Here is a 27,691-nt window from a genome sequence, read left to right as displayed (position 1 = left end):
GTATCCGATTCCACTGATTGCCGATTTGTTTGATCAACTTGGGGCAGCCAAGTATTTTTCCAAGTTGAATTTGAGATCAGGGTACTATCAAGTACAGGTTGCAGATGGAGATGAGCCGAAAACTACCTGTTCTACCAGGTATGGTGCTTATGAGTTCTTAGTTATGCCTTTCGGCCTTACGAACGCACCTGCGACATTCTGCACATTGATGAACGACCTCTTCAGACCGTACCTCGACAAGTTTATTGTGGTATATCTCGATGACATTGTGGTATACAGTTCTACCTTAGAAGAGCACGTTCAACATTTACGCAAGGTATTCCAAGTGCTTCGCGACAATCAGTTGTATGTTAAGCTAGATAAGTGTTCATTCGCCCAAGAGCAGATTATGTTTCTTGGCCATGTTGTGGGTAATGGACAGATCCGGATGGACATGGAGAAAGTGCGAGCTATTGATTAATGGAAAACCCCATCTACCGTCACAGAACTCAGGTCATTCCTTGGTCTTGTGAACTATTATCGACGTTTCGTCCAAGGGTATTCCAAACGGGCCGCACTTCTCACCGACCTGTTGAAGAAAGATCACACTTGGTCTTGGTCGGACAAGTGTCATGAGGCGTTTGAAGACCTCAAGCTTGTTGTCATGCAAGACCCAGTCTTAGCTCTACCCGACATCACCAAGCCATTTGAAGTTCAAACAGATGCATCTGACTTTGCTATTGGAGGAGTGTTGTTACAGGATGGGCATCCGCTTGCTTATGAAAGTTGGAAGCTCAATGATGCTGAGAGACGTTATACCGCACAGGAGAAAGAGTTGTTAGCCGTCGTCCACTGCTTGGGAGTTTGGAGACATTATTTGTTGGGATCACAAGTTCATGTGAAGACCGATAATGTGGCCGTAAGCCATTTCCTGACTCAGAAGAAGTTGACACCAAAATAGGCTCGTTGGCAAGAATTCCTCACAGAGTTTGACTTGGTCTTGGATTACAAGCCAGGAAAGAACAATAACGTGGCCGATGCCTTGAGTCGCAAAGCAGAGCTAGCAGTACTTCAGCGACAAGTTTCTCAAGTTACCAGCACTTTCTAGCAGAGAATTCAGAATGGTTTGAACAATGATCCCCAGGTTAAGGCCATATTGGATATGGTACAGAAGGGGAAAGCACGCCGTTTCTGACTTCGGGATGGGTTGTTATATACCACTAAGAGCTGCATGTTTGTTCCACGTGCGTACGGGCTAAGACGAGAACTGATGAGGGAGTGTCACGACACTCCATGGGCTGGCCATCCAGGCTGGCGCCGCACATTAGCTCTCTTGGAGCGAGGATACTACTGGCCGAATATCCGTGATGATGTGTTAGATTATGTGAGGACCTGCCTCATTTGCCAGCAAAACAAGATCGAGCGCGACAAACCAATCGGGCTACTGGAACCGCTTCCAGTCCCCCAAAGGCCTTGGGAAAGTGTTTCTATGGACTTTGTTTCAGGTTTGCCGAAGGTTGCAGAGTATGGGTCCATCCTCGTGGTTGTGGACCGTTTCTCCAAATATGCTACATTTATACCAACCTCGACATATTACTCAGCAGAAGAAACAACGCACTTGTTCCTCAAGTATGTCATCAAGTATTGGGGTGTGCCCAAGAACATCGTCAGCGATAGAGATTCAAGATTTACAGGGAGATTCTGGACCAAATTGTTCAGATTACTTGGGTTTCAGCTTGACTTTTCAACCAGTGGACATCATCAAACAGATGGGCAGACTGAAAGATTTAATGCCATGTTGGAGGAATATCTCAGGCATTTTGTCACTGCCAACCAAAAGGATTGGGCGAATCTTCTCGATGTCGCACAATTCTGTTTCAACCTTCAGAAGAGCTCTTCCTCCAACAAGAGTCCTTTTGAACTTATTACTGGCCAACAACCTTTAACTCCTCATACTATTGTTTCAGGATATCAGGATATCAGGGACAGTGTCCAAGGGCGTACAAGTTTGCTAAGTTTTGGCAGGACAACAATGAAATTGCCAGATCTTACCTTGAAAAAGCATCGAAGCGGATGAAGAAATGGGCTAATGAACATCGTCGACCAGATTGTTTCAAAGTTGGTGACTTAGTTCTACTCAAGACAGATCAGTTGAGAAGGTTCAACCGAGTACAGCGAGCACACAGGGGACTACTACAGCGTTATGAAGGTCCAATGCTCATCCTCTCTCGAGTTGGCAAGGTCTCCTACAAACTGAAGTTACCGCACTGGTTACGCAACATCCACCCTGTCTTCCATGCCAGCTGTCTCAAGCCATTCCATGCAGATCCAGCACGCAGCATTCCAACACGTTCACCTTCTCGTTCAACAATCCAGCTAGAACGTGTTGTCGACAAAGTTCTCGCCGAGCGTCAAGTCAGCAGCAGTTCAAGCAAGCAGCAGCACATGGAGTACTTCGCCACAAGGAAGAACATGCCAGAATGCAAAGCCATCTGGGAAAGAGCAGAAAACCTACAGCCATTCAAGCAGAAGATTGAAGAGTTTCTCAGGGACAATGCGACGAAGACGTCTGCAGAATAGGTGGGGGAGACTGTAACGGCCATGTACTCTGACACCTAGAGTTTAGGTGTAGCTCACCCCGGAGTCACCCGGGAGCACCCATGTAATATCATGTAAGACTCGTTATGAAGCCATGTCAGCCCCCCGTACCAGGGCATATCTGTTAGCTTAGGGTACATGTCAGCCCCGTGCCAGGGCATCCTTGTTAGCTTAGTGGCATTTTCGTAATAAGGGAGTATGACCGGCCTCCACTTTTGATGTTTCCTTCTGGAAACCTGGGAAAGGAAAGATATCTACCTTGTAGGAAGGGTGTCAGTGCTATCCCAATCCCCGGCCTACACCCACGTTGTTGAAGCCCAGCTCCGTGGAAGTCCCGCGTGTCATAGGATCATCATTTGCTTGTAACGCATCTATTGCTTTTGTAACGCGTTGCACCATGTAATCAATATTATATCAACAAAGTTGCCTCCGGACTTTGCCTCGTGTTGCCTCGTTTACTTGTTTGCTATATACGTGTGTGTGGTGTACGATCATTTTACAGGCTTGCAAGTGGATTTGACCCCCTTGCGCCGCACAACCTCTCTTCGAAAGAATAGGGCCGTGACACATTGGTGCCCCAACTCTTACTTATTACATCTCAATTAAAAATAAAGAAAATAAGTGAATGTAATGTTTGAGAATAAGTAAAAGTTGAGATGTCAATAGAAATAGAAACCCTTTCTCTCTCTTTATTAGATTTCTATTTTTTGTGTTTATAATTTTAAATGAACCTAATCATAATTGTAAACAAGTATTGAAATTGTCTGAATGAGTATTATAATGTTTGGTAATGTTAGGATTATAATTTGAGTCAAATCTTTGTAATGTTTGAAGGGTATATTTTAATTTTTAATTGAGGAGTGATATATATTTTAAGAAATTAGGATATAATAAGTAAAAGTTGAGGTGCCAATAGCAACTCTCTTATTTATTTATATGAAAATAATTTTAAATTTTTTACTATTACAATGAGAGAAGGTAGAATAGAAGTGGTTGGATACCAAAATTTGGTTTGTCGTGAATGACATCACTTTTATATTTAAATTTAATATAATTATGGTCATTTTGGTAAAGATCAAGATAATTGCAACTTACAGCTAGGGGTGTCTGTGTCAATGAGTCAGTTCTGGTTCAACTCCTAAGGCATTTAAAATCATAATCATTATATGTTTTTCAATTTCGATTCTCAAGAATCAAATGAGAAAAAAATATTATAAAACTTTTTTTCGTTTAAAAAAAGTAACATAATATCGACAAAATTATTAACCTCGTTAAAATTTATTATACTAAAGATATAAGTTAATGTTAAAAAAAAAAAAAAAAAAATTTTATCTTCTTTAAAATTAAGAATAAATAAATAATAGAAGAGATAACTCATTTTAAGATACAATCCATGGTTTATATGAAAAATTGAAGAACTTTACATGACATATATTAATTTTGAAATAAAATAATACTTTAAAATCAAGTATAGTATACTATAAAAAAAAGACTAAATGTCGAGTACCCGTCAGATAGAACTTAACAGTTTCGATTCCTATCAGTTCAGTCTATTTTAGACCCAATTCTAATCGGTTCGAAAAAAAAAATGGAATCAAAACTAGGATTTTTGGTTCTGGTTCCGATTTGATTTCGGTTAAATGGGTACCCATTGATACTCCTACCTACAATCGTCTTATCACATTGCTTAATTTTCAAAATTACAAAAGTATCCATTTTTTATTATGTTATCTTCAAAAATCCTTTAATTAATAGAAAAAAAATTCTTTAGTAAGATTTTAAGTATTACTAAGATCTGAGGGTCATTTGGCAAAAATGGATTATCTTATTCATAGTAACAAAAAATGATGTTTTTTTTTTTAAAGAAAAAAAAAATGTGTTTAAAACACATCATATACCTCTGACAATTAAAATGATTAAAAAAAATCACATTTTCTCGTTTTAAATGCGATTTTACTTTTTTAATAAATTTATTTCACGTTTTTATCCAAAAAAAAATTAAAATAAACTAAACACCTTTTTTTATGTGGGATTTAATACATAAAAGATCTTGGAAATTTATAAATGTAAAAGATATAGGATTGACATGTTGATGGGTAAACTTTTTTTTTTTTTTTTTTGCATCATAACATGTATAATTATGTTTAAGAACATGTCATATTGAAAATATAGAATAAATTAAAATAAATGTCTTATGTATCATTAGATATATACATTTTTCATAATTTTTAATATATTTTGTGTTTCATCATTTTTGTCTCGTTTATTTCTCCATTTTCTATGTTTTTTCAGAAGTTTACCCTTGCCATTTTAATCTTGTACTCCAACTTTGTGACTATGACCATATTGGCAATCCTATTACCACAGCCATCTAGATTTCATGGAAAAATTCAAATCCGAAAAAAAAAAAAAACAGGCTTCATCCAAGGTTTTGAAAATGGATGACCACCGAAGATTCATTGAACTCCTAAATTTAAAATTAAAATTCAACGTTGGAAAATAATATATCTTTTTTTTGTTTGGAAATTCATAGAATTTTGTCTTCTGCTACCTTGAAGCTTTGGATTATGTTTTTGGATACCACAAGGTGAGCTCAAAGAGTCTTAGTAAGGGTGAAATCCTTACTAACTTAATAAGGCTAGTTTTTATAAGATGGATCGGAAAATGTTTAGTGATCAAATCATATTTTACTTCCATAATATACATTTAAATCTAAAAAATAAAATAATTATTTTAATTAAAACATACATGATCTTGGATGATATTTGAAACCAATAGTACTCTTTGACATTTATACAGTTTGGATCTCGATGAAATTTAAATTCCATATTAAACAATAGATGGAAAGAAAGGAGATTAGTGATAAAAAATTATTTGGTGAAGGTAAGTTTTGAGCCCTAATTAACGCTTAAACAACTTGGCAAGCTAGCACTAGCAAAGAAATTAATTCTTGTATGATAAAACTTAGGGTGATTTAGTTCCCAACTTCCCATGTTCTGGTTAATATTAAAGATTTCCCATGTATTTTCACCCTGATGGCATGCCCCCTAACTTAAGTTTTGTCTTGAGGCTAATAGAAAAGAGCCGCGATCCAATATGGTGTCCCCTTCCTACACAAAGAAACGGTGTCTATGGGTACATTTTGATTGAAGATTAAGCACATGGTATGTGTGCGCAGTCTGATTAGGAATCCGAGATGTTTTAAACTCCAAATAAAGTGAGCCACATAGACACCGTTCCTATTTTATAAGATACCGTATCGGATCCTAGTCAACAAAAAATGCCCCAAATGGCAATGCCATTGTATGCAACCTCAAGCCAAAAAACCTTTTTTTTTTTCTTCCAGAAAATTTATCATTCAACTCATCTTCTAAAAAACTTGCTAGTTTCTACTTATTGAATCTCATCTTCAACCTATTTCTTCAATGAAATGTAGAAATGCCTCGATTTTTTTACCCAAAGTACATCATTATTTGGGTTTGAAGGTTGAAGGAAATATAATGTTAGGGTTGAAAAAGGATAAAAAAAACCTTAAATCTTCAACCTATCAAACTCTAAGATTAGCTATTTCTTACTTATTCAATCTCTTTTTCATTGTTATGCAGAAACCCTTGATTTTTCAATTCAAAATTTCATTAATCGTCTACTTCTCCAAGAATCTTATTTAAAAATCTTAAATCTTCAAGTTTTTAAATCTTAGATACCTAGTGCAACTAGGTTTTATTTGAGGTCAAATTGGAATCAAATTGTTGGTTCCACTAAATAAGAACCACACTCGAACCAAAATGCCATTGGAATCAAATCAATCTAAGCTCACTTTAGTTCTATGGGTTGTCAATATTCTATAAATTTGAAAAAACATGTTTTTTTTTTGCTTATTGTGGGTATACCATCTCTTCAGGTGAGACTAATCTCACAATCACACGCATCATCGCTTTGGAAAGTCTTACGTGCAATCGGTTACGTCAAGGGTCAACTAAACCCTAGAAGTGACCTCAAGAAATTCATTGTTTCATGGGGTTTCGAACACTTGACCTACCCTTCATGAGGAGCTTATCAAGGCTCAACTTACCACAAGGCCAACCCCTTGGGGTTTATACATATAGCCCCACTTTTGCAGGGGACAAGCTTCCACCTAGTTAGGATAAATATCTCATTCAACAACAATTTTTTTGAGGTCCACTTTATTGTATTTTCTTTTTATCCCTCTAATTTTATTATATTTCATCTTTTACTCATTTAACTTACTTTATTATTTTTCATTTTTTACCCCTTATCCTCAAAAAAATTTAATAACACCACCCAATTTTAATTTTTTTCCACTTTTACCATCTTAATCCAAAAGAGGATATCTGGGCCTAAGGCATGGGTGGACTCTAGTATACATATATATATATATACTAGCTTGATTCGAGAATCGAACCAAATTGATCGATTCTCCATTTTCTCTACTCGAAATCAGACCCAACTTGTTTCATACCATCTCAAAGCTATCGGTTTGGTTTGGTTCTCGGTTTAAACGAGGACCAAGTTGCACCCCTACTAGAATCACTATTTCTAACCAATTCAATCTCATCTTTAATAAACTATAAAAATTCTTTATTTTTCTATCCAAAATTCCATTGAACATTTAAAAAATCATGTCTTGTTCTTGCAGTTTGAATGTTGAAAATATAATCTTAATTTCGAAAAAGAGGGTAAAAAGCTTCAATTTTCAAAATGATTGATTTTAAAGAAATAGTTTAAACTGAAGATGACTGATTTTTGGGAAGAAAATCAACATGAAGTTAAAGGCAGTGGCATTTAGGTCAATTTCAGTTAGTTTCCGGTAAAAACTTAGGTAAGGAGGGCTGTCATCAGTTTGAAAACATAGGGGTGTCTCTAATGTTGTCCAAATTGTGGGGGCATGTCTAAATCATCCTAAAACTTATATAACCTGCAAGACTGCCACCTAAAGAAATTTTAAAATGCACAACAACATACAAATAATTTCTGCCGTTATTGCCCTCACACAAATTTTAAAATTTTGTAAAGATCTTTGTTGTTCTCACATTGACAAAATCCTGACTTCGTACCTCATATGTGTTCGGAACGACATAACATAAATCACAGTGAAGAAATTTTAAATTTTAAAATGCACATAACATAAATCACAGTGAAGAAATTTTAAATTTTAAAATGCACAGTGGCAAAATATAAAATCCACCGTTGTCATGGCTTTAAAACTCGTTTTGACTTCTCATCTTGTCCACGAACGAGGCCGAGTTGTCTTGGATGAGTTTTCCGGTACGTTTGAGTCATCTCATTCAACGAAGAGAAAAAATGAACTATGATTTTAAATCTCTTTCCATACATTTGACTGGTCTATCCATCTCGTTGGTGGTGATACCAAAATGTATCCCACGAGTTTTAAAACCATGGTCGCTGTTGCCCCCAAGTGAATTTTTAAATTTTGTAAAGATCTTAGTTGTTCCCACCTTGACAATGATGTGACATAAATAACTGATGTATTACTGGTATCTTCTGAATATTTGAAAACCTCTCCCACCATAGGGACATGGATGTAGGTGTCTCTCCATGCCAACAGTCCACCTTCCACTACAACGGTGTATGAATTTGATTGAAGATCGAAAATTGAAGACCATATCTAATCTGATGGGCTAACATCAAGTTTGAGTAGGTGCCAATTAGCTTAGTTGGTAAAGTTGGTGATGATACCAGAGACTTGGATTCAAAAAGAAAAAAAAAAATCAAGTTTGATGACAATTAAAGATTAGAAGATCCTTCAAGTGTCAAATTATAGAGAGTGGACTACATTTAGAGGATATTTTGAGAGCTCCTATTAACACACCGAATTTTACTTATAACACTCCAATATATTTGTAAATAACTATTTAATATAATAATTCAGAAGGATTGGTGTTTTGTAAGTAAAAGTTGGCTTGCCAATAGAATTTCTCTATTGTTTATCTGAATTCCCGGGCAAAGATAAGCTTTCAAGAATAGATCTTGAATCTGGTGGATCATTGCCTTCAAGGCAAGAGTATATCAATGGTACTAGCAGGATCATACTCGAGCTGTGGTATCTGTTGTGTTTTAGATCAACACAGCTGTGTCAACGTTTCAATGCCTTGTTAAAACATTCAGTACGCTTAAGGACGCGCCTCAATGTTACAAGAATATAGAGTTGAGATGAATCACTCAAATTATTCTTCTTCTGACACAATTGATTAGGATTTAGGAAATGAAATAGAGAAAAATCATATTTTTTTAGTTGTAATTTTGGATTTTTAGGGAGCTCATATTGACAATGTAGTAGTTATATATGTATATATATATTCAATGATATTAAATGCTAATCCTAACCCCCATTTTTTGTTTATTATAATATAATTATTAGATTCATTGGGCCAAATCTGTGGCACACAAATTTCTTACTGAAATGAATGAGCTCCTCTCCATCTATCATATTAAATCCTAGCATTTGGATTCATGAAGGTCTTAAAATAATTTGTTGACCCCCTTTCCATTATATTTGAATTTTGGGTAGACAAAAGTTGGTACTTATTTAATGTCTCATACAAATTTTCCTTCTAGTTTAATTGCTCATCAACTTTATCCATTCAAAATTAATTCTATGAGTCCCATCCTCACCAATTTTTCCATATCTATGGATAGTAGGACATAAATGATGAAAGTGATTTATTTAATCACCGATTGTCTTGTTTATTGGATTGTATACCCACTAAAATTACTATCATGTCTTGGTCATTATTTATCTTGAAATCCCTAAGTTTTTACGATATTTATCGTTCCGTACTTATTTCTAGTTTTACCGACCTACACCATGTCATTTGAAAATAACGTTCACCACGTATAATCGTTTGGGAGACTATTCTCCTAAAATCACCTAAGAACATAAAAACGTTATATATGATTAAAAAATGACTTAGATTTAGGTAATGAAAGTGGATATGAAGACACTTGAATTATCAAAAGACATACCTTTAAAAAGAATTGGAAGTAACAAGTTTCACTAAGCCAACCCCTAATTTTTGGGTAGAGGCTTCGATGATGATGACCAATATCTTATATTCCGTTTCGTAGTGTATCTATTCTTTACTCTTGCTGGTGGTGAAGTTAGATTTCGGCAAGATTGGAACAAAAATTGATTTCAAAATATTTTGTTTGAAATTAATTAATAGATCAAATAATTCATCATATTTCAATAACTGCAAATGCTGCTTCTTGAAGATAATTGATATCACTTTACTGTGTAAGAGTTCCTAAACACACTATCTCTGAGATTTAACTCAAATTTAGAGTTTGAGTTCTTTATATCCACAAATTTAAATCAATAAATATATAAAACAAAATAGAAGGTTAAGTTTTTAATTGAAGAAAGATATCTCAAAGCTGTTGGTCATAAAAAATAGTGAAAGTTTCTTTTTTTTTTATTTTTTTAAATGTCTTTTTAGAAAAGTTTTGAGATTTATCAAAAAGCATGAACAATGATAAAATCATATAACGTTCCTAGAAAACTATCATTAAGGAAAAGAATATAATTTTTGGATTAAAAATGATAAAATCATATAACGTTCCCGAGAACTGCTTATGGATGATGATGGCCGATTCTGGGAACAATGCACATTCTGGATTTGTATCGGCCGTTACTTTCATTTCAGCTTTATTATCTGCTATTTTATTTGTTCTAGCAACCATGTTCTACAGATATCCTTAAAGGAAAACACGAGTCTCTTTTTATTTATTGATGGTTAAGCTGGACTTGAACCAATGATCTCAAAGTTGTTTTGCAAAGTGTCAAACCAACTGAGCTATGGATCTAAGCGAGCATAAAGATGTTTCAAGGCTCTCTATCAAAGGATCACCAAGATAGGGGGAAAATCATCATGATTCCCAAGTAATTGGATTCTAAAATAAATTTATACAGATTCCTAAGAAGCTAGAACTGAGTCTTGAGGGTCTTTTTGTGTGAGCCCGACACTCCCATATCTTAACTGGACCAATTCATCTCCTATAACTTTTAATGGACTTAGTCCAAGTCTCAAGACCGAAGACTCCTACGTCTTAAATGGACCAAATCAGGTTCGATCACTTTTAACGGACTTGGTCCAAGTCCTCAAGATGGACCCATGACCCCCATTTCATAAGCTCATGGGATCAAACCAAAATTAATTTGAACCATTGTATTAGATTTAGAAGATAGAGGTAGCGTTTGCCCAACTTTTGGGGTTCTAGCTCATGAAGCCTAGAACAACTTTCGAATTCAAATAATCGTTCAGTATACATTTGTCTTAAGAAATCCCAGAGAGTTTATAATCCAAATGTGGCCTAGAAAGCAAAATTTCGCTTGGACTATTTTGGTCGATTGGTTCCTTTTGGAAATCACAAAATAAATGATTGTTTTTTTTAAGATTATAATGACCAAAGGTTTTGAACTAATGATCAAAATGTCCAAAACTTTAAATTAATGATCGAAAATCCATAGAAGCTATGTTTCATCAAGCACTCCCCCTGCTCCAAAAAATAAAAATGGGGAAGCTATTCTAGACCCTACAAAAGCACTTTCCTGGACATTCACCAATCTGTCTGGCTCTGGCAATCGTAATTCTCGTAGAACCCTTGTTCATTTTTGTTGGACCGATTTACATTTATTAAAAACGTTAAAATATGTATCATTGTTCCTTAAATTATCTTTATTTTTTCTTTTTTTCTTTTTTTCTTTTTTTCTTTTTCTTTTTTCTAAAAAAGAAAAAGAAAACATTGGATTTAAGAGAGAAATGTCGTAACATCAATCATATTTATAACATCCAAACATCAATCATATAAGTGTGAAAAGAAGAAGAATTATTATGCGCCAATGTAGATGGCAGCAAGTCCTTAACCCAATATATGAGTCCAAACGGAATTGAGAGCTTCATCCGCAATGATTCCATACATTTTCTCTGTTGGATGGACAGCATCCCAAAATACATATTTGGTTGGATCCCGACACGTGCTCATACCTCTGCACGTCTCACCATATTCGATAGTTCCTGATCCACAACACCCCTTGGAAGTCACTGTAAAACCTACCAATTTCATGAACATGAACATTAACCACCATCAATCTCTTTGCAATTCAAATAACTCAAAAAATATATATATAGAAATCGAACGCATAGATTTAAAACTTTACTCGACTCGAATATCTATCAAGTTCAGTCAAGTTGAAACTCCAGAGTCCACTAGGATGAATCAAATAAAAATATATTAATTTATAAAAAATAATTATAAAAAAAAAAAATGATTTTAATATTTTAAATTAAGGACGACTAGTTGCAGATCGCCAAGTACCTATTGCACTCCATCACTTAAAAAATCCTTCTTGTACTTGTGATTACAATTAAAAAAGAAAAGAAGTAGAACATTGCACTCCATGTTCTATGCAAAGCTTGCGATAGGCTAAGCCGTCCCTTATTATTATTTTTTTAATTCTTTGTATATCATTCAAAAAAGAAATAGAAAAAAAATTGCACTCCTTTTTTCTTTTTCTTTTTTTTGTTTTTGTTTTTTCATCATCATCATTTTCTTCTATCTATTACAAGCATGAAACAAACACCGAGAAGATGCCTATGAATATGATTGGCAACATCATAGAGAATAGAGAATGTTGAAGTGGATTGAAGGAGACCGCAAAAACTCATCCCATGCAATTAATAGGATTTTTTTTATTTAAAAAAAAAAAAAGGAAACTTTTAGGTTGAGTGCGATTAGCTGTTGTGCCCTGCAAGTAATCAGTACCTTTCTTCAATAAATAAAAATATTTAATTTTGTCTCCACAAATTATATAATTGAATAACTCAGCAAGTTTTGATCTGGTAAATTTTCAACTTGACTTGACCGATTTAATGAGTTTAGTTGACTAATTTTCCAAGTTGACTCAACAAGTTGGTTTCATCGAGTTTTGGAGCTGAGTAACCTTGAAAGGTAATTGAATCAACTCAGCCAAGTTTTGAGCCGTCTCATCAGTTTTAAAACTAAGATGGAATGTAGATAATGACTATGGTAATCCAAATTTTGTATACTTACCATATTTCATGGGACTCTTCAATGCACTTTGAATGATACCATATGCATCCACATAGGCAATTCTCAACCCTAATGACATCTTTAGGGTGGCCAACTTCTCTCTTGTCCTGGTATTGAAAGAGAGTGATGCTTTGTTAAGGGTATCAACGCATACTGTCGAATCCATTAGCGTCTTTACAAGTGGCATACACCCTAATGGAGGAACACCAACTAACACCAATCTTGTTGCTCCAATGGCATGCATTTCCTATCATTTAAACAAACAACAAGATCTTACAAAGAGGGAGATAATTTTGGAATGAAGCATTTTAGAAGAAGAAATAAAATTTAGAAATCTTGATTTGGAAGAAAATAAAATAAAATAAGGGCATGCTTAAATTGCCGATATAACCTTTGAAAGTTAACAATGGGAATTAATTAGTACGATTTCTCTATTTATTATTTGTTTAGGGAATACAAGTTTTTTAGGAGATCTAAGATTTCTATCAATATATCTAGTGATGTCATCATAATCATTTATTTTTTCATATCGATTCCAAGGTTAGTTATCAACTCTCACTTAATAAGAAGTTATAACTCTCACATCATAGGTAGAGGGTCGTAACTCCTTAAAAAATATAGGAGTTATGATGAATTGGAGAGCTACAACTTCCTAAAGTTGGATACTCCAAACACGTGTAGTGTAACTTAAGTGAGTTGCCAAATTTCATCCCAACTCCCTATTTCAAACAGGCCATAGAAAAATCATCTATAAAAACATAGTAATATACTAGAGTAACATGTTAAGAGGGTAAAAGAAGTAAGACGATAAAGTTCGACGGGTATTACCCAAAAGGGGAGAAGATAAAAAACAATTATTTGAAAATTGTGCCCGTGATGTATTCTTTATGAGTCATGATTTTCTAATTCCCCCTTTTACAAACTCCACCCAAACTCTCTTGACATGGCTTTGCATAGAACCATTGATTTTTTTGTCCTTGGGATACACAACTGCACATCCCCATAAATATGTGCAGTTGTGTATTCTATGCACAGCCACGTCAAGAAAGTTTGTCAGAAGAGGGGGGAGCAAAAGTGTCTTGTTCCTTTTGGCTATAAAGTTAACTAAAGTTCTTCAAGTAGGTCCCTGATTTTAAAATTCGTCCAAAATTGGGATGACTCAGACTGGTCATCCTAGTTTCATAGGCACCTGATGCAATGATCAATGTGCATTGTCTAGCACATTGACTCCTCCAAGATTCAAGTTGATCTATCTGATATTCCGAGTTTATAAAAAACGATCATATTAAATAAATTTAAACTATTTAAATGATTTGACTTAGGCGAGACGAGATCACTAGGATGAGTCAACTCAATATTCATGGGGGGCAGATACCTGATTTTAAAACCATGGGTAGGTCAAGATCAACTAGACCTGTGGATCCTTTAAATGCTGATATAATTTGTATAGATCCTATTAATTTCATTGGAGGAGAAATTCTATAAAGATCATCTTGATTCTTTTAAAAACATAAAGATAGAATTAATTGAGTCAGTTCAAATAGGTCCACATCAACTAAAGCGTACTATTTTTAAAAATAATTAGGGTTAGAGAAAGAAATCCACCTTGATGTCTTTAATCAGGCGTTCTATCAAGTAGTCCTCATATTCTTTAAGATTGAATTGCTTGGAGCGAATTGGTTCTATAAAGTAGTTTTGGATGAAATCGTTGGTGCCCATACTTAGTACGAATATAGCATTTCTAATGATTTCATCTACTCTTTCCACTCCAACCAGCCTTCTCAACTTGATCTTATAATGCTTCAAGTACTCTAATTGCTTTGAAACTGGCAACACATTCTGCAAATCACAGCAAAAGAGAATAATGGGTTAGCACACACACACGGGGCTTGACAAGCCAACTCAGTGGGTGGGCGAGACAAGACGAGACGAAACATAAGACCGAATTTTAAAACCATGCTTTTAGCTGTGATGTTGAAGGTTAGATGGCATACCGTGAGGTTGGCAGTAAGATCATCATAACCAGAAGCAGCCGATGCGAAACTAATACCATGTAAGAGATTTTCCTTATTCACATTCGGATCTAGAAATCCTGGGATTATCTTTGAGTAGCCGAATGCCTCGGCTGCAAAATCAAAAAATAATAACATACATTATTGTAAGATAAGCCAAGTTTGGTTGTGAGGATACAACAATAACAAAACCTTATCCCGAAGATTTGGGGTCAGCTAAACGAATCTTGCTCCTCTACTCTAATCAACTCCGTTTGGCCATAAGGATAACTCTAGTAAGTATTAAGTAAAGTTAAAGTGTAATTAATTATAATTAAACAATCAAATTACACGCATGCGCGCACACACTTGTAGTACTAATAATTGAAAGAAGAGAGGAAGCAAAGAAGGAGATAATTAGTACCTATGAAGTCTGTGGGAAGTCTTCCATTACTAAACCGGCCGGTAGGGTGACCATTGAAGAAGTCCTTCCCATAAGGCAAAAAATTGCCCTTAAACGTCGTTGCAAGAACATTATTGTTGCCTGGATCGACACTTGAATCCCCAAAAACCAAGATGCACGTGACATTGTTTCGAGCTGCTTGTTTTCGGAGTTGATAAACATCGAAAGCTCGTGTGCTCATAAGCACAGCGGCCAATGTGAGAATTATCACCACAAGTTCTGCCCTCACCATCATCTTTGATTCAAGCTACTCTTACAACTTAGATTGAACATGAGTTTGAAACCCTCAGAACCCCATTTTATAGGGATTTTTTTTTTAATCTGTTTGCAATAGAAGTAAATTTGATATTGTTAGGTAAGTGAAGAGAGGTACATGAGTCTTATTTGACTTGGAGTTGCAATGAGTAACAAAATGGTCCTACAATTAAAGATGGCAATTAAGTTTTTGTATGACAAGATATTGTTACAGTTGGGGGTTAAAATTTTGTGAAGATAGTCTCCAAGGAGAGGTATCTCTATCCTAGTCATTTTATATGTATAATTGATTAATTAGAGTTGATTTGTGATTTGTTGAGTTTACTCAACTTGGGAACATCTGGATTCCAAATTTAAAACATAGTTTTTAAGGCATAACCCATAGTTTTAAAACTGGACCAACTCAACTTGGCTTGATTGAATTCAAGGTGACTTAGCCGGCCCAAACACTTGATGGAACTCCAACCCACGGCTTTAAATTTTTCTTCCAAATTGGCTTCTTCACTAAATTTTGAGAAAATGTTCACCTCGAAACCAATTTGGAACTCCAACGGATTTCTTTTCTAAAACACTATTCATTCACTTATAAAAGTTACAAAGGGAAATGGTATTTAACATATATTCTATGAAAAGAGGTCAAAAATGATATTTATGAAAAAAGTGGATAAAATGGAGTGTTTAAAAAATAGGAATAGCGATTTAGAGAGGCCCTCTAAAATTCCACCAAATCTTTTATTTGGAGACATCACGAATAGTGATTTAGAGGATTTCTCGAAAATAAAGACTGATTGATTGGAGTTAATGTCAAACGTCTCTATTTCTAAATTTAGATTTTTACGGACCAGTTGGAGTTGCTCTCATGTAAATTTGATGACTCAACTAAATCAATTGAAAATGTACCAAGTCAAGTCAGAAATTTATGTTAATAATAATATTTATAGAGTTGAAAATAATAAACCATCACTATTAAACAACATTTAGACAGAAAATTAAGACCGTCTCGATAACAATTATCAAATTCATTAACTTTTAATGATGGATAGTATTTATGTCACTATTGTGGGTTTTTAGCTACAATTTTAATATCCTTCGCTAAAAGTAACATTTTTTGTAATGTCAGATGACTTATTCAGTTACATATAAGTTTTTGAAATGAATTATTTTTATTTATTTTAAATTTAAATAGTAAAAACTTCATTAATGTATATATATTTTAAATTTAACAATTTTTTATTTGACTCTTCCGAGTGGACTCGTGGACTCGTCAGTTTTCGGCTTGACCAACCAAGATTTTCTGTATTGTTGGGTTCGAGTGACTATGCATCTACATTAACAGAGATGCTTTTCTGCGATATACGAGTAAAAAGCATCTACGGTTATGTGCGCACCACCCCATCATTTTTTTTTTTGTCACCATTTTCCAATGATAGCTATTTAGGTGTGAATATTTAATTGGATGTCTTTATATTGATTGGGACAGCAAAAGTAGGCTACCTAACAACCAATCGTGGTATCTAAACAACAACCAATCGTGGTATCTAAACAACATTTCTGGTTACACGTACACAAAAAATCCCACAAAAAAAAATATAAGAATGGGTTGTTGGCAGGCGCAATTGCATGATTTTGATGTTGGGAGGACGTTGAGAGCATTTATTCTTAGTAGGGGGTGTTAATGGGTATCCATCTAACCTAGAACCAAAAATCTCAATTACCGTTCTTTTTTTCATTGGAATCAATTAGAGTTTGGTCTAAAATGGAATCGAATAGCAATAGGAACTAGAACCGTTAGGTTCTAATCAACAGGTACTTGAAACTGATTTATTTTGTCATTTTTTACTATATTATAGATAAATTAAAATATTTTTTTATTTTAAAATTAATGTATGTTATATAATTTTTTTTTAATTTTTCATATAAATTATCAATTGGAACTTGAAATGAGCTATCTCTATCAAAAAAATTATTACTTTTAAGTAAGATGAATTTTTATTTTTGAAAAAACCATTAACTTATATTTTTATAATAACTAAATTAATAATTTTTTAGATAATTTTTTAATTTTAAAAAAGAAAAAAAAAATTTATAATGATTTGAAATACTTTTTTTTTTTTCTCATTTGATTCTTGAGAATCAGATTCAATGGGTACTTTAGTTTTTTGGCGAATCCGATTTTATTTATTTTGGAATCGGATCCGAAACCAATAAAAATCGGAACCAAAATAAATATAATGGTTATGATTGTAAGTTCCTTAGGAGCCAAACTAGACCGACCCATTGACACCCCTACTTCTTAATTACCTTATCCTTCTCCCCCAATAGCCCAAATGATGGACCCCCATCCATCTTGCCCCAGACCCGAATTGTTTATATGAATTTATAGAGGTGGTAATGGATTTCAGAAAAAAAAAAAAAACGTTTTATTTAGAAATATCAATTCCTTCGAAGAGAAAAAGAAGTGTTAGTAGGTGTTGTATATTGCACATAGAAAATTTTCAAAAGATGGTTGGTCTTTAGTTTGGGCTCAAATTGTTTATATGATGTAACTATAGATGTAGCAATGGATTGGATCAAGAGCATTATATAAGAGGTATTTATAATTGGAGAGAAAATCAGTTTCTTAGGAAAATGTTCTAAAAAATATATATTTTCCACAAAAAGTATTTGTTGGTATTTGATTTTTTATTTTGATAGGAAGCCGAGACTATTGGCCAATAATTTAGTAAGTAAAGCAGGCTTTGAATCCTGACTGTGATATCAACACTCAGACTGTAATTAACTTATCAAGTTGGCACAACATCTTTTGCTAGTGCTTGATTGTGAGTAAAAAAAATTCTGACAATAATTGATTTTGGGTCGGATTTTTTATTTCAAATTGTAAATGTGGTAATGGATTAATTGGATAGAGTTTCTTATATGAAATATTTATTCTGATTGAAGAGAAGAACATTTTCCTAAGAAAATCAATTTCTTAGGAAAATTATCGCAAAAAATAGATTTTCTGGTGTTTGATTCCACATAGAAAACTTTCAAAAAAATGGTTTTAGTTTGGGCCCAGATCATTTTATTTGTATGAATTTGTAGATGTGGAAATGGAACACGATCATCACACGATTTTTAATAATAGGAGTCAACCAGTCGAGTTGAGATTCGATAGTCCACATGGTCCAAATATGGACCTCGGTCCATACTTTACATGGTCCTTTGGTCCATGCAACCTTTTATGGGTTGCATTCGGGGGATATTTACAAGTGACAACTATTTTTGTATCTCTCGGATACCATCTATTTTACAAAATACAATGGCATTTGACGGTGTTGTAGAAAACATTGAAAAAATTAACAGCATTCAATGTGTAAAAACAGTCGTCAATTTTAGATATCCCCCAAACACGTCCCTATATAATTTAAAAGTTTTGAATTTGACTGATTTTTGTGAGAATGATCTCTATGGTGAAGAGATCATCCTCACAAAAACTCAGCCCAATCTAAAACTTCTAACCCCATCAAAAGTGATTTACAAATTAATAGTAAAAAAACCGATGGACCAATATTCTAATGGGGTTAGAAGTTTCAAATTGGGTTGATTTTTCTTGAGGAAGATCCCCCTCCCCCCTCATCATCCTTAAAAAAATTAGTTCATTCCAAAACTTCGAACCCATATAAGACAAAGGCGTTAGCTCCTTAAAGTTGACTGCCGAATGGGACACTATATATATGATAATACATATCACGTTGGATCGTAGGATTGCGATGGACTATTCACATTTGATGATCTTGCCCAATCACATCATGATAGATATCAATAACTGATTATTTATCAACTTATAGACCACAAAATTTTATTTTATGGTTCTTATGTTGGTGAAATCGTACAAATTTTATTACGTACGCGTGAAGTTCGTGTCAATATTGTGGTGTACATACTGGAGCCCTCAACATCAATTGCCAACCAGCCCACCCCAATAAATAAATGCTTTAAAGATTAAATGAACTAGCTGTCCAATCAAAATTTGAAATAATATCGATTTTATTGTAAAAGGTTTGAAATATAACCATTCATGGTATCAGATTCAATCATATAACATTATTTTAATTATATCAATAATAATTCAATTATTTATATGTTTGGTTTTCAAAATATAATATTTGGGAAAGACTCTTTTGATTATCTGTATATGATTGTGGATTCTGATTTGGGATTGTTAGAATCAGATTTTAGAAATTGGTTCTAAGAATCCTAAATCTTGTTTGCCTACACTACTCTGGAAATTGATTAATCTAGAATTGGAATCTCATTTTACTGGTCATATTTGTTATGAATCAATTATATGAGGTACTATATACCTAAAAGTAAGAAATTTCCTCTTAGCACAAAAAAATTCAAAGAAATTTGTAGCATAGGAAATTGGATCTATCACATTAATGATTTTAGACTTTAATCAATTTCTAATTCTAAATTTGTAAGAATTGCTTTTACACTTAACTGTTATGGAAAGATTCTTTAATAACCAAATCTTAATAATACATATTTAATATTATCTTTTTGTGAAAATAAAATAAACTAGTTAAGAAAAATTGTATTATATTTTTTAAAATATGTAGTAAATGTAAATCGGTTTGACCATATAGAATTAGGATTCAATTGTAGAGAAGTAAAGTAAGATGCAATCACACAAAACCTATAGATTTTATGTGGTTCCTTCAAGATTGAGGTACACGAATCACATGGATTATACTATGAAAAGAAAATTCGTAATTACATAGTACACCCTTTTACCGAAAATATATATATATACCCCTCCAAGAAAACTTAACTAAGGTTTTACATAATACCAATGCAATTGCACGAAACCTTTCCTGACCAGTACCATAGGCTTCACAAACCATAACACCAACTAATGTGACAAATGTTTTGTCTAACCATCGATTCAATTCTTGCACACTAGTTGTATGAATTTTAAATGCAATAGAAACTCATTTTGACAGATCATACATATTGTCATCTTCAAACACAATGGGTTTTTTATTTTGATGTTCCACTTTCAACTACCTCCTCGAACAGCATAGCAAAAAGAAAACTACCTCCTCGGACATATCAAATCATCATTTAGACGTATCAGCAACTGCTCTTCATCATTCTCTAATATAAAGTATTAACGATCGCAAGGAATTTGTTTTCAAGAACATATGTATTGCTCGTGAGATAAATCAATTCTTTGGGAAAGGAATTCCACATTTCTATTGCACTGAAGAAAAAGTCAAAGCCAGAGTTAGTTTTCGTTTGGGGGTGGGATAATCATGAGAGAATAATTAGGAATGTGGAGCTTGAAAACATTTTCTTGCCTAGAAAAAAAATTTGCTTTGGGTTGGAAAATATGCAATCATACACTTTAAAATTGCATTTTTCAAGGAAATAAAAGTTTCATTCTAAATCAAAGTTTGCCCACTAGTGACTACTTGCTTAGGAACAATCAATTATGCCTTGTTTGATAATAATGTCAATTTTTATGACTAGCAACAATTGAATTTTGTAGCTAAAAAAATGTTACAACTGAGTAAAGATTGTTTGACAGACTCTTATAGAAGTGTTGTGTTTTTTTACAAGAATCTGGTGATTCTTGTTTGATACAGTTGTTGGCTTCTAGTAAAATGACTAGAATGCTTTAAATGTTTAATAAGACATAAGAATGCACTTATATGGGTTAAACATTTCAGAATTAATTGATTTTTTGGTGAGGATGATCTCTTTGATTAAAAATGGTTTTAAAAAAATGATGACCCACGATTCTTCAACTTGTAAACTAGGGTTAGAAGTTTTTAGAATAGACTGATTGTTGGTGAGGATGATCTCCTCACCAGAGATCATCCTCACAAAAAATCAGCCCATTCCGAACCCCCATATAGGAGACAAAAAACATGGGTTATATATATATATATATGAGAAGTGTTCAGAGCATAGTCACCAAAGTCGCTGACTTTTTCAAAAAATTGTGTTTAAATCGCGAGTTTAAATATTGGCGATTAAATCACAACTTTTTAAAAAAATTCACGATTTAAACATAAAAAAGTGTGATTTTTTTTACTGAGCAAACTATTTTTAAAAGGTTTTTTCAAAAATCATTTATTCTTAAATTCAAAATAGGATTTGATGATATAAATGATAACATCACTTAATAGAAAAATATATATATTGTCTTAACACTATTTTGATTTTTTTTCCAATTTTCTCTCAATTTTTTCAACTTTTTCCCTTGTCGATTTATTCCCAAACCCTGACTTGGTGACTATGGTTCGAAGGCCCTAAAGAGAGCCAAATGTTTTTCAAAATAGGGGTTACAAGTTTCTAAATGGGCTGATTTCTTGTGAGGATGATCTCCTCATCATAGAGATCATCTTCACAGAAAATTAGCTCGTTCCAAAACCTCTAACCCATACATTGAAAAAATGTTTGGCACAACGTTTGGCTATCTTTAGAGCTTCCAAACGCCACCCTATATATATATGCCCATCATACAAGATGATCAAAGTCATACAAAAATATATCCTAAATATAAGTCCATAGTATCATCGAAGCAAAATAGTTTTCATAAGAAATTTAACTAAAACTAAGATGATTACAGTTAAATTGAATAATGATTTTCTAACTAGAAAGTCTTCCCTCGGTCAATACTCGACTGTTGTGAATGGACACGGAACTATAGATCTTTTTTCTCGAGACACACAACTATACATCCCCATAAAAGATGTGCAATTGTGTATCCTGAAGAAAAAGATCTATGGTTCCGTGTCCGTGTCACATCAGCCAAGTATTGATCGAGTGAAGACCTTTTTAGTTAGAAAATCAGCACTCATAAAAATTATACAATCCACCAATGCAAATATAATATAATATATTTGTCTTTCTTCTTTTTTTTGGATTATTTTTTATATTATTCCATTTTCAAAATCAATACTTTCAACTTCATTTGCCAAAAAAATGTACTTGTCATTGTAATGCAAATAATGTACGTATGTTACAACTAAATAGACAACTATTAATTATTCGATAGTAAATGATACACATAGACCTGCCAAGTTGGGTACCTATAAAATATACGTCCGTTGTTTTCTTTAATTGTAGGTGTCACCAATATCATTAATTACTCATCCCGTGAATAACATGCAATTGTATAATGTGTCATCAACATCAACATTAATCCTAATCAACACTAGTATAAGAACATAAATTTCATATATATAATTCAACAAGACTAGTCATGAAAAATAAAAACAATAATCATGAAAATAGTGTAGCACATATCAAGTAATACAAAACACCTACATAAATAGATCAATTATAATTCCAACTTAACATTCTTAACACATATCAATGATAATCACGATAGATGGCATCGGTCATTACATCCCTCTCACTTTTGATCGATAACTAGTTGTGATGACCTACCAATGGGATAGAAGGATCATCCTCACAATTAGTGCTTGTCTTTCCTTGCACGCATTGCTCATCCTTAAAACGGACAAATTCTTTATCTACAATGACTTATTTTATAATAAAATTGTGCAATATCATACAAGCGACCAAAATATTTCATTGTTTTTCTAATTTATATTAATATTAACTTTAATATTGACTATTTTGCTTTAAAAACACCAAAATTCACTAACACAAAAAAAGACGTTGGACATTATATTTTCAATGATGTCTATAAGAGTGATGTTTATTTTTTGAATGCGACAGCATGTAAAAAGAGTGTTTTAGACCACTTTTGTTCTCTCTCTCTCTCTCTCTCTCTCTCTCTCTCTGAGTATGTAAAAAAAAACATTAATGATATTAGACACCTCTATCGATTATGTACTTCAATCATTTTTATTATTATTATAATGAAAAAAGAAATGGGAGTATTGTTGAGGGCACACCCTCACTTACCTAGTGCGTGTGATGCGCGGACGTTGCACGTGCCCCGGGACTAATCTTTGGATAAGACCATGGTCTATGAATTGAGCAAAGCTCATATATGGGCCGATCCACTGCCTATAGGGATACCTGGTTATTTTATAATAAATAAAAAAAATGAAAGAAAGGGGAGTATTGTTGAGTTAATCCCACATAAATTATTATAAAAATTATAAAATGCCCTCGTATTATATTAAATGACAACACAAAATAAAAATGGATTTCTAACCTTGCACACATGCTATTTTACTAGCTATGAAACCCAAGTAACATCAAACAAATTTTACTATTTATAATGGCTTTTATTTTCAATATGCCAATGACTATTGTGGTTTACCCAAAATATTAAGAATAAGGATTTTCTTACTAGAAAGTCTTCATTAGGTCAATACTCGGCTGATGTGTTACGGACATGGAATCATAAATCTGTTTCTTCAGGATACACAGGATATTTGCATTTGTGTATCCTGAAGAAATAGATTTATGGTTCCGTGTCCGTAACACATCAGCCGAGTATTGACCAAGTGAAGACTTTCTAGTTAGAATATCAGCAATCAAAATATTATTTTGGCTTTTCATTTTGAATTTCAAATGTTGAACTTAAATATCATTTATTTAAATTTCAAAAATTTTTAAGCATAATTGTAGAATGGATTTTTCTAGATAAGAGGAAAAACATATATTTCCTAGAGGTCAATACTCTCTTCCGGGGTATTAATACAAATTTTTATAAGATTGCATTTTCTTGAAAATTTCTAGCATCTCAACTGTCTCTTTGATGGAGAGCCTCAATTTTGGGTTGGGGCTAATATTTGTCTTCGAGTATTAATGTAACATTGACAATATCAATGTAATTGTCAAAACTGTTAATGGTCCTCCGAACTGTCTTAAAATTTTCTTACAATTAAGTACATTTGCATTCAATTATCGAAAAATTGAAATGAATGAGATCAACTAATGATGTATTTAATTAAATTTTGGGAATCTTTGAATGAAAATGGGCCTAAAGTCAGCCATGTGACAGATAAATACATATAAAGGAATGGTTAGGGATGCTTTACAAGTGAATTAATGTTCCTGACACCTTTCAATTCAAATTCAATCAGTTCTAGAGTAGGTATTTATAAGAATTAAAAGGACCCAACTAACCATAAATTAGTGGTTTCATAGCTGTGTTTTGCCAAAACAATTTTATATGGCCTTCATAACATGAACGTGCTTGAACGTGGTATTTCTCTCTTTGGGTAGACATGTTTAATACACACAACCATGCAATTATACACCTTTTTTTTTTCATTTTAAATAATAGTTTTAAAACTCATCGAGTTGACTCATAATTTGTCCAAATCTCTTGACTCAATTATATTTCGAGACAGGACCAAGGCTTGGTGGAACCAACCATAGTTACAAAGTTTGGATTTGATAATTATCTGGAGGGGTTCAATTCAGTTAAAATGGGATAAAGTTGAGAAATTTTCAAATAAAATAAGAAAAATTTCAGGAATATAAAATGATGTTTATGGGTTTTTTACTAAACCCATCATCTTCAATCTCTCCGAAAACTTTAATTTGTTTTTGAAAATTGAAGGTTAAAGAAAATAAAATTATGAAGCTGAAGGGCAAAAATGTTATCATAAATCACGATTAATCGATAAAGCAACAACTAATTCATTGATTCGCAAATATAATTGACCAGACCCTTGTTAGCAATCTCCCATTTAATTCTTGAAAAGCTCACGATTTTTTTCATTGTTTTTCAATAAAAGTATTATTCTCGGAGTTATTGACCTATTTTGAATAATTCACGGATTTTAAATTTGAAAAGAATAAAATGTATTTTTTTTTTTACAAATTCTACAAATTTTTATAAAACTTAGTGGAAAAAAAAATGTTACTATAACTTGTTGCAAAGGGTAAACTTGTAAATTGTGACATGTAACACAAGTCAACTTAGAAGCGGCCATACCTTAAAATTTTGGAGGAATCCATTTTTTTTTATGTGAAAAATGTCCATTTTATCCTTTAAAAAAATTAATGACACGACCCTCTACATTTATTTTCTTTAATCTTGTTACGCTTTTGCACAATGACCTCAACGTCCTCATTATCACCACCATCATTATTACCATCACCATTAACATCACCAATTTCATCATCACTATCACTATCACATGGCCAAGTTTTTTGTTTTCGAATTTTTTGAAATGAAGCTGATAATACATGCATAAAGCATATGCCACATATTTCCCATTTATCGAATTTTAGACTGGATTTTTGCAATCCAAAATTGAGTAGAACTTGATTTTTTCGCGGATCCAATTTTTGCCGTATTCCGAATGCTAACAAGGGACTAGAACCTCATAAGGATAATATTATGAATTTTTGAAAAAAATTGGAGAATGTTAAGATGCTTTTTCAAAAAAATTCTAAGAATTTTGTGATTATGAAACCAATTCACCCTTCAACTTGGGAAATCAGCCAAGTTTACTTGTCACATTAACTAAGTCAGCTTAAAAATACATCAAGTTGAGTTGAAAAATTGAACGACTTATTCAAGTATATCTAATCTTTTTTAAAGAACAAAAATTAAATATTCTAACCCCAAAGTGTTGGTGAGATGACCCAGACGACATCTCAGAAAGCAGAGAGGTCTTGAGTTCGAATCACCCCTTAGGAGCCACCCTCAGGGATTTATCCTATAAATTACCGGTTGTGTGTGGAGGGAGTTCAAAAATGAAAAAAAATATATTATATTTCTTTAAAAATATTTATATTTATTTATAAATTGTTATCTTTATTGAAGTTTTAAAACTATTTTACTTGCACCAAGCAAACATATTTTCACAAGGCCATCTCTCTATTAGGGTTGCAACCCGGGCGGGTTGGAGGCTAGACCCAAGCTCAACTCAAGTACTGGCAGACTCTCAATCCAAGCTCAACTCAACTTGAGCATTGAGCCTGGGCTCATTAACCCCAGCTCAACATGAGCTTGAGCTTCTATACTCGAGTTAGGTAGTTTTGGATGGATTGAGTTCGTTGAACAAGCTTAATTTGGTTTTGATTAATAAGAAGATTTTATATCTTAAACAAAATACTTTAAAAATTAGTAAAAATATATAACTAATTTAAAAATATTTATATATTATTATATAGCCTCGAGTTCGGGTTGAGTTGGATTGCCCAAACCCTCAACCCAAATTAAGGTTTGATTGAGTTACTTTAATCAAGGCTCAGCTCATGTTCTACAAAACTCGGCCCAGGCTTGCCCATCAATCGAGTTAGCCCAGGTTGGGCACAACAAGCTAGTCTTTCAAGTTACTGCCCTACTCCATATGGATTATTGTAGATATTGCAAATTTTAAATATTGCATACCAATGAAAATGCGTATTAGCCCTTCGGGTTTGGTTAAAATTAGAGATACCCTGAGATTTTCAAATTGATGGCATACCCCGCATCGTACATGCTCTTCCTTAAAGAGACTACCAAAAAATAAAAAATAGAATGATCAAAATGTCCTCATCTTCAACTTTTTGCCAAAAATCATTTATTTATTTTACTCAAAAATCCATTTTCTTCAACCTCTAGGGTACAATCTTTTTAACTATTTAATCTCATCTAAATACCATTGTTGTCAAACTCATGACAAACATCCAATCTCCCCCATGATCCTATCTGTTCTCTAGAGGTTTGAAAATTGAAAGATGGGGATAAAACTTTTTATAAAAAAGGTTGAAGATGGTGGGCACAATCTAAGTTGAGAGGGTCCTTGTTAACAAATGAAGTTGGGTTCAAGGGACCTTGAACCTAGGACATGGGAACAACACTTTACATGTCTTACTACTTAGTTGACACTTGAAATTTAGGGGTTAATTGCAAACATTAAGGCTTCATTCGGTTGATCTTCTATAGTGATTCTATTTCTTTGATGAATCTTAAGACTTACATTCCTCGAAGCTTTTCGTGCTGCTTCACTTTTGGTGGGAACTGGATGTTGATGAGAATGCTTAAACATTTGGCTCTCAACAATAATAAAAATCCAAAAATCTCTTGGCTCTTAAGCCATTGAATCTTCCTTTTACATTTTTTAAACGGGTCATTATAAAATAAAAAAAAGAAGATTAATGCTGGAGTGACGTCAGTGAGGAGACTCACAAGGGACATCTTGATGTGGTGACGCACGCATGCCACCACATCAAGGTGCCCCCCGTGTGTCCCCTACTGAGCTCACTCTAGCACGACTCAACTAAAAAAAATCTGAAGTTTGACTGAATGAATTTTGTCCCTCCATTCAATTCTATCTAAAGCCATGTCTTCTTTATTAAAAAAAAAAGAAAGGTTATAAAATCAAATTACAAC

General features: G+C 33.4%; 1 protein-coding gene across 1 annotated transcript; it reads right to left on the bottom strand.

Annotated features, from left to right (window-relative positions):
- Positions 1-11,379: 11,379 nt before the first annotated feature.
- On the bottom strand, positions 11,380-15,406 carry LOC147392170 (GDSL-like Lipase/Acylhydrolase superfamily protein). The gene is made up of 5 exons (XM_086417242.1): positions 15,085-15,406; positions 14,664-14,794; positions 14,275-14,508; positions 12,670-12,916; positions 11,380-11,669 (listed from the first exon to the last, which is right to left on the bottom strand). Exons 1-5 carry the CDS (start codon positions 15,356-15,358, stop codon positions 11,479-11,481), a joined length of 1,077 nt encoding a protein of 358 aa, XP_086273368.1. The 5' UTR covers positions 15,359-15,406; the 3' UTR covers positions 11,380-11,478.
- Positions 15,407-27,691: the final 12,285 nt, after the last annotated feature.

The sequence above is a fragment of the Akebia trifoliata genome, chromosome 11 (assembly GCF_017979445.1).
Source record: "Akebia trifoliata isolate Shusen 1 chromosome 11, ASM1797944v1, whole genome shotgun sequence".
Lineage (NCBI taxonomy): Eukaryota > Viridiplantae > Streptophyta > Magnoliopsida > Ranunculales > Lardizabalaceae > Akebia > Akebia trifoliata.
This window is presented reverse-complemented; position numbering and strand designations above follow the sequence as displayed.

Excerpts from the sequence above, each read along its gene's own strand:
- LOC147392170 (XM_086417242.1), bottom strand. The coding sequence starts at position 15,358 with ATGATGGTGAGGGCAGAACTTGTGGTGATAATTCTCACATTGGCCGCT. Across the intron at positions 14,795-15,084 it reads ACTTCCCACAGACTTCATAG|CCGAGGCATTCGGCTACTCA; the intron begins GTACTAATTATC and ends TTGATTTTGCAG. Across the intron at positions 14,509-14,663 it reads ATCTTACTGCCAACCTCACG|AATGTGTTGCCAGTTTCAAA; the intron begins GTATGCCATCTA and ends TGTGATTTGCAG.